The sequence below is a fragment of the Sparus aurata genome, chromosome 10 (genome assembly GCF_900880675.1).
Source record: "Sparus aurata chromosome 10, fSpaAur1.1, whole genome shotgun sequence".
NCBI classification, from domain to species: Eukaryota; Metazoa; Chordata; class Actinopteri; order Spariformes; family Sparidae; genus Sparus; species Sparus aurata.
Window position 1 is genome coordinate 24,117,220 of NC_044196.1, and position 14,191 is coordinate 24,131,410.

Below are 14,191 nucleotides of genomic sequence, written 5' to 3' on the forward strand. Positions count from 1 at the left end.
CATTTGCTTTTTTAACACATGATCAAATGGCTGTGTAATATGCACGACATGTTCAGGGTGAAGACACACACAACAAATTATCACCTACTCTGCAATTCTCATTTAAATTTACATTTAGGGCATTTAGCAAGTGCTTTTGTCAAAAGTGACTTACAGCAATTCATAAATACAATTCTCCCCAGTTTCAAGGAGCTTATTTAAAATGTTTAGTTATTTATTTTTTTTCTAGTACCTGTTCTCAACAACTTTAGTCCCAGCATTAGCAATCTTTCAGGAAATATTGAAATTCCATTGTTTACCAGACCAGCAGAAAACAGCAGAAAATGTTACAGAGTAGCTTGTGACGAAAGTGAAAGGTGAAGTGAATATTGAACTACATTATGCTGATCAGTTTGACAGTAAAACAATTCCATATCAAATTCTTATATTGCTCTGTATTGATCTGTTAATTTCCAGTGGTGCTTCATGTGTGTGGCATTATCGTTTCGTCGTATATACTGTGTTCTGTGTGTACTGGCTCTGTTATTCTTTTGGCAACAAGATGACAACAAACACCTTTTATTCATGGTCTTCATTCAGTTACAAGTGCTGTCTTAAATGTGATTTCTATTACAATCATTTCCCAATATTGTTATTGTCTGTGTTCTAGAATCTTATGGCCAGTCCCAGTTTAGTGACATCCAGTAAATCTTTACTGGAATGGTGTCAGGAAGTCACGCAGGGTCACAAGGGAGTGAAGATTACCAACTTCAGCACCTCCTGGAGGAACGGCCTCGCTTTTTGCTCCATCCTCCATCACTTCCATCCAGAAAATATGTAAGAAACGTTGAAATCACTGGTCTACATATACATTTAAATAGATATTTTATTCCCCCCCCGCAGTCCCTTAATGTATACACTGATAATTGTGTTTATCTTTTTTTTCTTTGTGTAGTAATTATGAAATGCTTGACCCGTATGACATCAAGTACAACAACAAAAAGGTGATTAACAATTGGTTATCTACTGATTGAATTATCAAAATTGCATAATTGTAACTTGTAATGTGTTGGTTGATAACTTCTGATAAGATCCATCCATCTTTTTTGCAGGCCTTTGATGGTTTTGCCGAACTTGGCATTTCTAGGCTGATTGAACCTTCAGACATGGTCATGCTTACAGTGCCTGACCGCCTCATTGTCATGACCTACCTCAACCAGATCCGTACCCATTTCACAGGACAAGAGCTCAGTGTGCTTCATATAGAGAAGGATAGCAGTGACTCCAGTTACGCAGTAGCAGGGGAGCGGGATACCCAAGAGGACCCCGAGGCAACTGTTCGCTACTGTGCTCAGAGGCTCCAGGTGGAGGGTATAAGTCTTGAGTCAAACAGGACTAATAGTACAGCAGAGAAGGACAGCAAATCCAGTAGTAATGTGGTTCCACCTCCCAGAACCAAACGATTGCAGGTTGCTGGGGCACGTGGGTCTCAGTTACCAGTGGCACCACCAAGGACTCATTTCCTGTCCAAGTCAAGTTTCTCTCATGTCAAAGATGCTGATCTGGTCAAGAAGCGTAGGTCACAGCGGAGAAGTGGTTCAGTTGATGAAGGAGACATATCAGTGGTACGATTTATTTTGTACCTTATTGCCTTTTTTTCTTCTTTTTAATTCTTATCATTACCTTTGTCTGATTTACTTATTTTTGATATATGAGATTCCTTTTTGTCTGCAGGTTGTTGGAGAAGACAGTGTCAACCGGAGGAAGTCAGAAACCGGTTAGTTTTTTTATTTTATTTTCTCTGTTTTTTGAAAGTTGGCCCTGTTTCCTGTTAACATAATTTGGACTTTATTATTTTAGAATGTTTTTCCAGCGTGGAAATTAAAGTTGCAAAGCATTGTTTCATTTATACAAGTGTTTTAATTTCTGTTTCTCACAGAGAGAACAGAGGCTGAGGTTGAGGAGGGAAGACTAGAAGGGCAGGTAAGTAACCACTTGTTTCAGTGTAGTGCCAAGTATCTAGAAGGGTTTCTGGATTAAAGCTGAGGCCAAATTTGTAAGAATTTCTATTCTGTTGGTTTGTCACATGCATGTCATTTGTGTTGGTTTTCATACCATTGGTACAAAGACCGTACTAAATTGTTATTTGTAATTCTGTTTGTGTGTCTATGTGTGTGCTAATGTATCCAGGACCCCAGCCAGTATGTGCTGAGTCAGATGGAAGCCCTGGAAGCAGAACAAAAACATATTGATAACAGAGCTGGTGTGGTGGAGAGGAAACTTAGACAACTTCTAGAAACAGGTAAACCAGAAATCATGTAGAAAGTAAGAAAGAAATGCTTGCTGTGCAATATATGAAAAGCACGTGACATTTTGGATTACAACGTATTATTTTAAAGAATTCAGTTGTCCCAATGATTACATTTAGGGAAGAAAAATAGTCATTTTTGGTAATGTTATATAATTTGAAAAAGGCATCAATTACTTGTTTTAGGTTATGAGGATAAGGTGCTTGTAATGAATGATAATTCGGTTTTCCCTCATGTCAAATACCAAAAGCAATCACAGACATACACATATGCATCTAAACAACTGTGTAATGGACAAGTAATACGTTTTGACCAGTAAGTGTCAACAGTTTTAATTGTATTCATTATTCACGCTGACACTTGTCTCAATTTAGGAAAGAAAGAGGACTGAAATTAACAGAGGGGTCCTATCCTTTAAATTCTCTCCTGTAGGCAGTGACAAGGTGGAGGAGGAGAGGTTGATTCAGGAATGGTTTACACTGGTCAACAAGAAGAATGCTTTAATCCGGAGGCAGGATCATCTGCAGCTACTGTAAGACATCCAAAACACATACTGCTGGAAACTGAAAACGAGAGGACAGTATTTACAACTGACAAGACAGTCTTAAAATCAATTTCATATACGCTGAACAAAAATATAAACACTTTTTGCTCCCATTTTTCATGAGCTGAACTCGAAGATCTAAAACATTTTCTATATACACAAAAGAACCATTTCTGTCAAATATTGTTCACAAAACAAATCTCACTAAATCTGTGTTAGTGAGCACTTCTCCTTTGCCGAGATAATCCATCCTACCTCACAGGTGTGGCATATCAAGATGCTGATTAGACTAGACGATTATTGCACAGGTGTGCCTTAGGCTTGCCACAATAAAAGGCCACTCTGAAATGTGCAGTTTTGCTTTATTGGGGGGGGTTTGGGGGGGTCAGAAAAACCAGTCAGTATCTGGTGTGACACCATTTGCCTCATGCAGTGCAACACATCTCCTTCGTATTGAGTTGATCAGGTTGTTGATTGTGGCCTGTGGAATGTTGGTCCACTCCTCTTCAATGGCTGTGCAAAGTTGCTGGATATTGGCAGGAACTGGAACACGCTGTCGTATACGCCGATCTAGGGCATCCCAAACATGCTCAATGGGTGACATGTCCGGTGAGTATGCTGGCCATGCAAGAACTGGAATGTTTTCAGCTTCAAGTAATTGTTTTTTGTTTTTTGTTTTTTTTTTAAACTGTATATTTATTCAGATTTTACAAAAGGGTATGAGACATGCGATACATATAAACAACAAAAAATCCCTGAGAAAGCAAAATAAGAAAAGACAAACAAACAAGGACAGAGCTGGTTGTACATTACCATGACAATGCTATTGCATCATTAGTACATATCTCAATATAGAAGCATACAAACAAGGTGAGAAGCACCTTTTGGGCTTTTTTACTAGTCAGTCTCCATCAAGCTGGGCCAGATGATTCAGAAATGGCTGCCAAATCGTATAGAAAACCCTAAGTTTGTTCAATAGGCCATATTTGACTCTCTTCATGTCAGTTCTGACAGCCAATCCTGAAAAGTGGGTACAGTTTCTGATTTCCACAGTCTTAAGATAAATCTCTTAGCAATTATCACTGCATACATAAAAGTATTTTGCACAGAGCGGCCTTGGTTCCGCAGGGACAGGGAATATCCAAACAGCGCTATGTTGGGATCAGGTTTAAACTCACTGTCATACATTTCAGAGAACCACTTGAATATTTCGCTCCAAAAATTATACAGGTTTGGACCAGAAAAGTCCAGAAAAGGTGGGCAAGAGAGCCCTCAGCAGACTTACATCGATCACATAAGGGAGAAATAGTAGGGTAAATTCTATGTAGCTTTTTGAATAGTGAAGCCTATGCATAACCTTGAATTGAATTAACTGATGTCTGACATTCACAGCAGGGTTCGTACGGGTGCTTGAAATCCATGAAAGTGCTTGAATTTCAATATTGTGTTTTCAAGGTCTGAAAAGTGCTTGGATTTTAGTTTAAGTGCTTGAGAGCACTTGACATTATAACTCTGTTTCTTTCACAAAATTGGGATCAGATTGGATAGTTTGCTTATTACAAGGAGAAATAAAATCAGTAAGAGAACCGTATGGGGAGATTTTTTCTTCTGGGCTCCACTGAGCCTGTCTGCTCCTCTCTGCGACCTGCCAGTCTGTGTGTAACCCCGCCCCACCTCCCGCCCCCACAGCAGCCAAAATGCTGTAAGGCTGCCGTGTTAACTAGCGTTGGCTTGAAAATGATAACTACAAACTATGGTTAAGATAAGGACCAAATCAAAGAGTGGCGTCATACAAGGTCTGCAAAAAAGATTTGCAGATTTGTGCAATGGGAGAGTCTGTGCTCTGCAGTCACATGAAGGACTTTGAGTAACTTAGGCCAACGCTGCACGTTCACACTTTGTTTATGCTAACGTTTGCTAATTTAGTGTTTTTACAGACTAAATTATATGAAATGTAGGGTTGTCAAAGTTAATGTGTTAACTATAGACTGCATAAAAAACGTACGCGTTAACGCATGTGATTAATATGGAAACCTTAATACAAATGTTTAATGGTTTAACATAAGTTTTTCTATGTTTTTATTTGGATACAGACTGACGTGAAACAGACTGACGTTATGTCGCTGTTCCGGTGGCTATTTATATTATAGTCAGTAGCCCAGTAGCACTAACCTGTTGAGGCAATTATAGCTTACCTTGTCATTGCTAGCCTGGCCGGGGATCTTGCTCACAATTTTTCTAAAAGATGGAGAATCCACTGTTGAAAGTGGCAGCATATCTTCGACGACATACTCTGCCACCAGTCTCCTCACTTCTCAAGGTTCAAGCTAGAGATGCACAGATCGATAGGCAACCGATCGCAATTGGCCGATAATGCCCCTATCGGTTTTGATTGGAGTTCTCAAAATAGATCAAAGCAGGCCGATCAGATGATGTTTCAATATAGAGTGCATTGACTGCATGCAGGGTGGGAATTTCACGGTGGTAACGGCGGCCACCCGCACTTTGGCCTTGATGCCGCGTGAAAAAAATCTCATCGTACGGCCAACAGTGGCCTTTGTGCCCCTGGCCCGGTCAGCGTAGTGGGCTTGCCTTGAATTACACCCACCTGATTGCACAGCAGTCACTCAGAGTAACTTCAGTGAGTTCGCGGTTCATGCAGGTGGAGTCTCATCATCACATCGATGATCTCACATGAAAGCCTCTCAAACAGCAGCAGCGTCTCAAAACAGAAGAACAAAACTTACAGCACAGCGAGCGAGCGCAGCCAGTTTTGACATGATACATAACTGACTTATGTGGTAGGATTTAGTTTGGTAGTTGGAAGTTGGTAAGTTGGAAATATATTCACAGATTCGAACTTACCGGATCAATAACTCATAAGTGAAACCTTGTTAAAACACAAACGACGGGTCTTTCCTAACGTAGTAAGGTAGACGACGAGCTACAACCGTATTTTTTATCAAAACCAGCAGTCCTCCGGGTCTGTATGGTCAGCCGTCTGTGAGACAAGGGCGCAGGGACCGTCTACAAAGTGCAACACCGAAAAGAGAAACTACAAAAAATATTCAATAACTTCACTATTACTCAGAGTGTAGTGCCACCAAAATCACTCCACACATCAGTGGTCTCCTGCTGGTTATTCTACAATTTTTTGTTTGGAAAAAATGTGCTTTGCCATAATTCTGGGGAATTTCTATTGGGAGAAATATTCAGTAACACTTATATTCAGTGTGGTGTCACAAAAATCACCCAACCCTAACCCTACTTAAAAAAAACTGTTTTCTAATGTAACATAAACTGGATATTGGTATTAAAAAAATGTTTTGATACATAATCCATGTGAAGTGAAGGCCAAATGGACTTGCCCCTAAAATGACGAAATTCACACCTTGACTGCATGCATTCCCACTAGTAAGCTACAGTTACTCTATGTAAGCTGAGTCCAAGTTGTCTCTAAGAGAGTCTTTAGAGTGTGAAATATTGCACATTGCCTCAGCCTGCAATAAAACGGTGGTCAATTCATGATACTTTCTCATCTCCTAATTTTTATACTTAATAATACAATGTCAATGTTCTGTAAGAATCATTAATTAAATATATGAAAGTTACACAAGACAACAATATAGAAGAATTTATGGATTTGCCGCTGTGATCGGTGATCGGCAACATCGGGATCGGCAGATACTGCTTTCGGTGATCGGTGATCGGCCCCAAAAATCCTGATCAGTGCATCTCTAGTTCAAGCATCACAGAACGGGATGCAGAACTCATCCTCAGTTTGCTTTCTTTTGGTTACTAGCTTAATGTTAGTGTGGCATCGCTCTAGATGTTTCGTTAAATCACTTAAAAATTGCTATTTCGCGAGGTAGAGAGATCTGTTGCTTTCGCAAACAAAGTGCACTTAACTATAATGCTCTTCTCATCCTTGTCTCTGACGAACTGTGTCAGAGACAAGAGCTATGTCCATCTCGCGAACGTGGAGTCCAACTTGTTTGCTGCTGCAGTCATCTTCTCCTCAATCAATAGTTCTCTAGCACTAACAGGAAGTAAACATTTGCGCAGATTTTTTCTCCCCTGCTAATCTTGCCGTGTTGGCAAATTTGTATTAAAACAGACCACTTAATTTAGAAAAATATTACCAAATTTTTTTTTTGTAATGTCTTACATTACTGCGTTACAGCAAAAAGTAATGCATTACAGTAATTCAAACATTGAAACATTAAAATTTATGTCAAAAAGGAAATTACAGGGTGCTCTCAGGTCTCTCTTTGTCTCTCTTTGTCTGAAGAACGCCAAGTGGCTTCCCTTATTTTGGAGAAGACTTTGTGTTCTCCTTTAATTTCTAAACTTTTTGCTGTTATGAAACATAATTGTAGATGTTTACAGCATAATACAATGTACATAATTGTGATAAAAAGTGGAAAAAAATAAACATGAGTGTATATATATTCCTGTAGATATGTATTTTACCCAAGCAATAAGGTGCTGGAAAAATTTGAAAATGACCCTTAAAAGTGCTTGAAAAGTGCTTGAATTTGACCTTGAAAAATGTGTACTAACCCTGTCACAGAGCAGGATCGGATTCTGCTGTGGTTCTTCCCCCAAACAATATCATCAATCTGTATCCCCAACTCCTCCTCCCAAGCTGTTTTAGTAGATTGTGTGTCGAAATTAGTCTGTTCAGAAAATATCTTAACAAAATCAGAAATCAAATTTTTTTAATCTGGTGGGCCCAGCAAAAGCATGTAACACCTTTTTTTTTTTACACCTGATCTAGGGCATCCCAAACATGCTCAATGGGTGACATGTCCGGTGAGTATGCTGGCCATGCAAGAACTGGGATGTTTTCAGCTTCAAGTAATTGTTTTTTTTTTTTTTTTTCTTCAGGGAGATGCTCAAAGTTAGACATACTCTGGCGAACATAGTTCCTAATTTGTAAATACCTAAAAAAAATGTGTTGATGGAATAGAGAACCTTTCTTTCCTGGCAATCTACAGTTCTTTCTAATTTGCTGCCAAATTTACAAGCTGTTCAAGATAATTCTGTTGTGCAGCTTTGTGTTTGCAGGCAGACCAGGTGCTGGAAAGAGGAGTGCTGGAAGTGAACTATTTATGATGCTTTTCTTTTCAATGGCAACCCAAGCAGGAGTATCACTTGAGACTTCCATTGTATAACCATCCTGCCAGTAGACCAAAGCCTTTAGATTTGTTGCCCAATAGTAGTGCAGAAAGCATGATAGACCCAGCCCACCCCTCTCTCTTGATTTATATAGGAGAGTTTTTGATATTCTGTGAGATTTGAAACTCCAAATAAAAGGAATGCTTATGGAATATAAAGTTTAAAAAAATAATTTGTTAGAAAAATGGGGCAATATCAGGATATCTGACCAAGGAGGCTAAATCAGTTGCTATGATGATCTCAGGCCAATGTCCATCAGATTTAGAAGGCAAATTCAAGTTCAAAGTTGTTTTTGTTCCAGGCATTGCCTATTGTGGTCTCTAATTCTATCTTTAAAATGTTAGACAAGATTACATCCAAATTTGTTTGGAAAAAAAAGAAGGCTAGAATTAAGTATAGGACATTTCTTTGCCCAAAAGAGAAGGGAGGATTGAATTTACCTAATTAAAAAAACTACTACTGGGCTGCTCAACTCAGGGCTATAATTATGTGGATTACAAAAGATGCAGATGCATTGTGGGTTGGAATGGAACAAAACTCTTGCAAAAATATACCTATAGAGTCGCTTCCATTTTTGAGTGAAGTAACACTAAAGAGGTTGAAGGTGGGCAATGTTTGGATCAGGGGGACAATGAAAGTATGGTCAATGGTACGTAAGAAATTAAAATTGTCAAACTCCATATGTAGAGCTAGCAGAATTTAGACAAACCCTGATTTTTTGCCATCCATGATGGATGCAGGATATAATAGATGGAGACATCAGGGGTTAAAATATATTGCACAAATGTTCAGGGGACAAACTTTGAAGTCATTCCAACAGTTAGAACAAGAATTGAATTTACCATCCCATGATTTTTACAAGTCTTTACAGCTAAGACATTACCTTAAAACACATAAAGAGTGGGAGAATATTTGTAAAACCCCATCGAAACTAGAAGAATTATTAATGGCATATACAGAGGGAGAGACAAAGAAAGGGGCTATATCAAAATTGTATAAGGTACTACAACAGGAATCTAACGACAAAAATTTGGATGTCAAGGAAAAATGGGAATTGGAAGCAAATATTATAATAACAGATAATGGGACAATGGGAAGAAACATTCAAAGCAGGACATAGGGTAACTAATAGTCCAACATGGAGGGAGTTTGATTGGAAGATCAAAATGAGGTATTTTATCACTCCATGTATCACCTCAAGGTACAGTAATACTTCAGAGATGTGTTGGAGGGGTTGTGGGTTGGTGGGGGACTTTACGCATATATTTTGGGATTGCCCAATGATTTTAGACTTTTGGAAGAATATCCGAAAGGAAATCAAACATGTTTTGGGTATTGACTTTGTTCTAGATTTAGCATTGTACATATTGGGTATAGTCCCGGATAATGTCATAGATGGGAACTTGACTTCATTACTGAGAATCTTGCTTTTAATAGCGAAGAAAGCAATTACAACTTCTTGGTTGAAATCACAACCCCCCAGTATAATGGAATGGAGAGAAAGAGTAAAAAAATGTGTTCATCATGGAGAAAATCACAGCGAGGTTACAGCTCAAATCACACAGGTTTGATCAAAGATGGTTACCAGTAATACAGACAATGTCAGAACTTTAGTCACCTCTTTTTTTTCTCATTCATCTTGTTTTTTTACACTTACTGCAGTACAGTTGACAGTAAAGGTATGTACTCATGGATATATGTTGCTCATGTTGCCTCCTTTTAAGAAGGAGGAAGAAATATTTGAAGATAAGATGTGAGGGCATGATTATAGGTTAGAACTGAAACTGTAATGGCATCTCCTAAAGTGTGTTTGTAATGTATGTGTTATGTGTATGTATGCTTGTCATATTATGCAAAATAAAAAAAAGCAAGTTCGAAAAAAAAAGAAAAATGGGGCAATTTTGAAAGAGATATAATAATCTCTGCAGGGTGATAGCATTTACACGACCTATCAGAGAGGGGGAGGGTGCGCCACCTCTCTATGTCTTCCTATGAGTTCCAAATGAGTGAGTAAACATTCTCAGCAAGAGGGGAGCAAACTGTTCTGGATATTTTTTATACAATTCTATGCCATAGCCATCTGGGCCAGCACTCTTACCATTGGGAAATGATTTTATGGCATCTGAAATCTCTTAAATGGTGATATCAGCATCTATCACCTCCCTAGCTGCAATGCTCAGTTTTGGAGGGGTTAGATGTTCCATCCAGTCAGAGATGTTCCCCTTAGCTTTGGATGTATATAATTGTTGGTAGTATTCTCTGAAGCGCTCATACATTGTTTCCAATTATGTTAGCTCCTTTTCAATTTCCAAAAGCCGTTTTCGTTTTTCTTTTTTCAATGAGGATTCAAATGAAATTATATGTCCCCTGATTACAACCTTAAAAGTTTCCCACAAAGTCGAAACTGTCACTTCTGTGTTGTCATTAGTTTCCATAAACTCAGCCATTTTAGAGGAAATATACTGACCAAATGATGAATCAGAAAGCAGAGAAGGATGAATTTGCCATCTATACTGCTGCTGCTTATGGTAAAGATTAAGAACCAATGAGACGGGAGTGATCAGAGATTAGAATATTATGATATTTGGTAGTGATTACATTTGATATTAAATTGGAATCTAGTAAGAAATAATCAATTCTTGAGGAAGATGTATGCCTATGTGAAAAGAATGAATAGCCTTTGGTTGTGGTATGTTAAAGCCTCCATAAATCCACTAGATTCATGGAGGCTACCAGGTTATGTAAAACCTTGGAAGCAGCCGAAGGTAATTGATTTGTCTGGGCTGACCTGTCCAAAAAATGATCAAGCACGCAGTTGAAATCGCCATCTACTATCACATGCGTATCAGAAAGACCTTCCAGGAATTGTGTACAGATCCTTGCAACATGGGGCCTTGCATTATCATGCTGCAACATGAGGTGATGGTCGTGGATGAATGGCACAACAATGGGCCTCAGGATCTTGTCACGCTATCTCTGTGCATTCAAAATGCCATCAATAAAACGCACCTGTGTTTGTTGTCCATAACATACGCCTGCCCATACCATAACCCCACTGCCACCATGGGCCACTCAATCCACGACGTTGACATCAGCATACTGCTCACCCACATGACGTCACACACGCTGTCTGCCATCTGCCCTGAACAGTGAAACCGGGATTCATCCCTGAAGAGAACACCTCTCCAACGTGCCAGATGCCATCGAATGTGAGCATTTGCCCAAGTCGGTCATGACGAAAAACTGCAGTCAGTCGAGACCCCGATGAGGACGACGAGCATGCAGATGAGCTTCCCTGAGACGATTTCTGACAGTTTGTGCAGAAATTCTTAGGTTATGCAAACCGATTGTTGCAGCAGCTGTCCGGATGGCTGGACTCAGACGATTTTGGAGGTGAACATGCTGATGTGGAGGTCCTGGGCTGGTGTGGTTATGCTTGGTCTGCAGTTTTGAGGCCAGTCGGATGTACTGCCAAAAAAACGCCTTTAGAGACTGCTTATGGTAGAAAAACATTCAGTTCACAGGCAACAGCTCTGGTGGACATTCCTGCAGTCAGCATGCCAATTGCACGCTCCCTGAAAACTTGCGACATCTGTGGCATTGTGCTGTGTGATAAAACTGAACATTTTAGAGTGGCCTTTTATTGTGGCCAGCCTAAGGCACACCTGTGCAATAATCATGTTGTCTAATCAGCATCTTGATATGCCACACCTGTGAGGTGGGATGGATTATCTCGGCAAAGTGAAGTGCTCACTAACACAGATTTAGACAGATTTGTGAACAATATTTGAGAGAAATGGTTCTTTTGTGTATATAGAAAATGTTTTGGATCTTTTGTTTATGCTCCCATTTTTCATGAGCTGAACTCAAAGTGTTGCGTTTATATTTTTGTTCAGTGTAGTTGTAGTCCTGGAGCTTTTGATCATTACATACTTTTCCTCAGCCATCACATTGTAGAAATGATTTAAAAAGTTCTACTTTCAACAGTGATTTTTACAAGGGACTACAAGGGTATTTCATCCATGTTACCTAAAAATAAACTTTAACAAACTACATAGGTGAAAATTCTCTTAATCTTCCACTTGGTTAAAAGTGTGTTGTGAAATAAGCTAAAGGACAGATTCAAGTTGAAATCTCAATATTCACAATGCATTCAAAAATCAAGATTTGTAGCCTTATGTTAAATCCAGAAATCAAGCTCCAGACATCGTCCTCTGTCCTTTTCTGAAATACAAGACAACTCTCCTCCACAAGCAAACATGTCACACATTATACGATGCATCTCTTGTGATCGACAGGCTGGAGGAACAAGACTTGGAAAGGAGATTTGAGCTGTTAAACAAAGAGCTGAGGGACATGATGGCACTTGAAGGTATGACTTTATGGATACACAAATACTGCATTAACACTATTCAGAACAGCACACAATCAGTGACAGACTGACTCTCTCAAACACTTTGGTTCAATGCTGAAGTGACACAAGAGAAACTCTTAAGCGTGTATTGTTAGTCTGCCAAGGTAGTTGTTGAATGTAAGTATCACTATCTTGCAAAAACCACACAAGACCACAGACATACAGCATGTGATTGTTTTGCAGCAGACTGCGGTTGGTTATGAATCTTTGATGTATCCGTGGGTAGCATTGGTTCTCAATGACAATCACGGGTCCCTATTGTCTTATGGTATAGGTACATTTCTTCACTCATAGAAATAAAAAGACAAAATGTTGTGGAAAATATTTTAGAAACACGTTTGTAGTAAATTTTCTGTTCGAAAGACAGGACTTTCTTGACCACCATTACACATTGTAAAATCAGCTTAATGTTTTCAGTGGAAATTCTCTTCCTTTTTTTTTCCAGATTGGCAGAAGAGTCAGGTCCAGAAACACAGAGAGCAGCTGCTGCTTCAGGAGCTGGTCTCATTGGTCAACCAGAGAGACGAACTGGTCCACAACATTGATGCAAAGGAGAGAGGGTGAGACACACTTACTGTGCTGTTTGAAGGGTTAAGAGAGTCTGCAACTGCCTTTTTTAAAAAAACTTTATTTTTTTTAAGTTTTCTTTAAGTTTTAAAGTTTTACAAAGTCAAACAAAACATATAAATCAAACAACGAATCCTGAACATTCAGGTCACCGGGGGAAATAAGATATATTGTTCCAGAAAGAAAAGAAACAAACAATAGTATTGCTCCTTGTAATATAGGGTTACAAAAATCCATAGGTGAGAGATGAAGAGGGAGGGGGTTAGAAGAAGGCAGGCAAAAGCCAGCTGGCCAGGGAAGGGAGAATCTCCAGGGCAAGTCCATCAAAACATCCATCACAGCGCCGAGGATAAACAAAATGAAAAAGAAAGGAACTGCTCTATTCTCTTTTCTCATTTACGTACAAGAGCCATTTCAGCCAATACTTCTGGGCTTTATTACAGTTCAATCTTGGAGAAAAAGTCAACATCTCCATTTCATGTATTTCTTTTACAGTGACTGACCACTCTCCCATCGTCAGCGACTCCCTGTTAAGCCATTTCCTTGTTATCGATTTCTTGCTGGCGTCAGTAATATCTTGAGAAGATACTTATCCTGGGAATTGAGATCAACTTATAGATTACACAAATATACGGTCTGAAAATTATACTCAATGTCAAAACCAAGAATTGAATTTATTTCTTTAACTACAACTAACCAGTACGGCTGAATTACTGGACAACACCAAAAGATGTGACAGTGGTCAGCCATCACATTATTACATTGTCTCCAGCAATGCCCAGATTCTGTTCCGCCACTCTGTAGATATTTCCTCTTGGGGTGATAAAAAAAACAAACAAAACCTGATAATATTCTTCCATGCGAATTCCCTCCATTGCCCTGAACTGGTGGTGGAGGAGTTTATTTCACATATGTTTAGCCAATCGTCCTCTGTCAAAGTTAAATTTGCTTCCCTCTTGCAGTTACATTTGAAATATGGTGTTGAAATCTTTTTGTAAATTTGCAGGCAAAACTATATTCTAGAGACCACTTTCTTATGGGTTTTATCTTTATATGCACCAATGAGAATGTCAATGAGGTCCAAGTCACCTTCCTTTGGGATTTTAATATTTCTATCGATATGATGCCTGAGCTGCAAATAACTGTAGAAATCTTTTTTGTCTAAATCATGGTTTTCCTGTAATTGTTGGAAACTGT

At 39.0% G+C, this 14,191-nt stretch overlaps 1 protein-coding gene across 10 annotated transcripts in view; it reads left to right on the top strand.

The window, feature by feature from the left end:
• ehbp1l1a (EH domain binding protein 1-like 1a) overlaps positions 1-14,191 on the top strand; it is a 159,856-nt gene that overhangs the window by 96,135 nt on the left and 49,530 nt on the right. For all 10 annotated transcript variants that reach the window (XM_030429794.1, XM_030429799.1, XM_030429804.1 and 7 more), the window contains 9 exons: positions 650-816; positions 935-983; positions 1,092-1,604; positions 1,714-1,756; positions 1,919-1,962; positions 2,170-2,281; positions 2,721-2,820; positions 12,312-12,385; positions 12,873-12,987. In XM_030429794.1, coding sequence (XP_030285654.1) covers positions 650-816; positions 935-983; positions 1,092-1,604; positions 1,714-1,756; positions 1,919-1,962; positions 2,170-2,281; positions 2,721-2,820; positions 12,312-12,385; positions 12,873-12,987 — 1,217 coding nt within the window. The remainder of the gene's footprint in view (positions 1-649; positions 817-934; positions 984-1,091; positions 1,605-1,713; positions 1,757-1,918; positions 1,963-2,169; positions 2,282-2,720; positions 2,821-12,311; positions 12,386-12,872; positions 12,988-14,191) is intronic.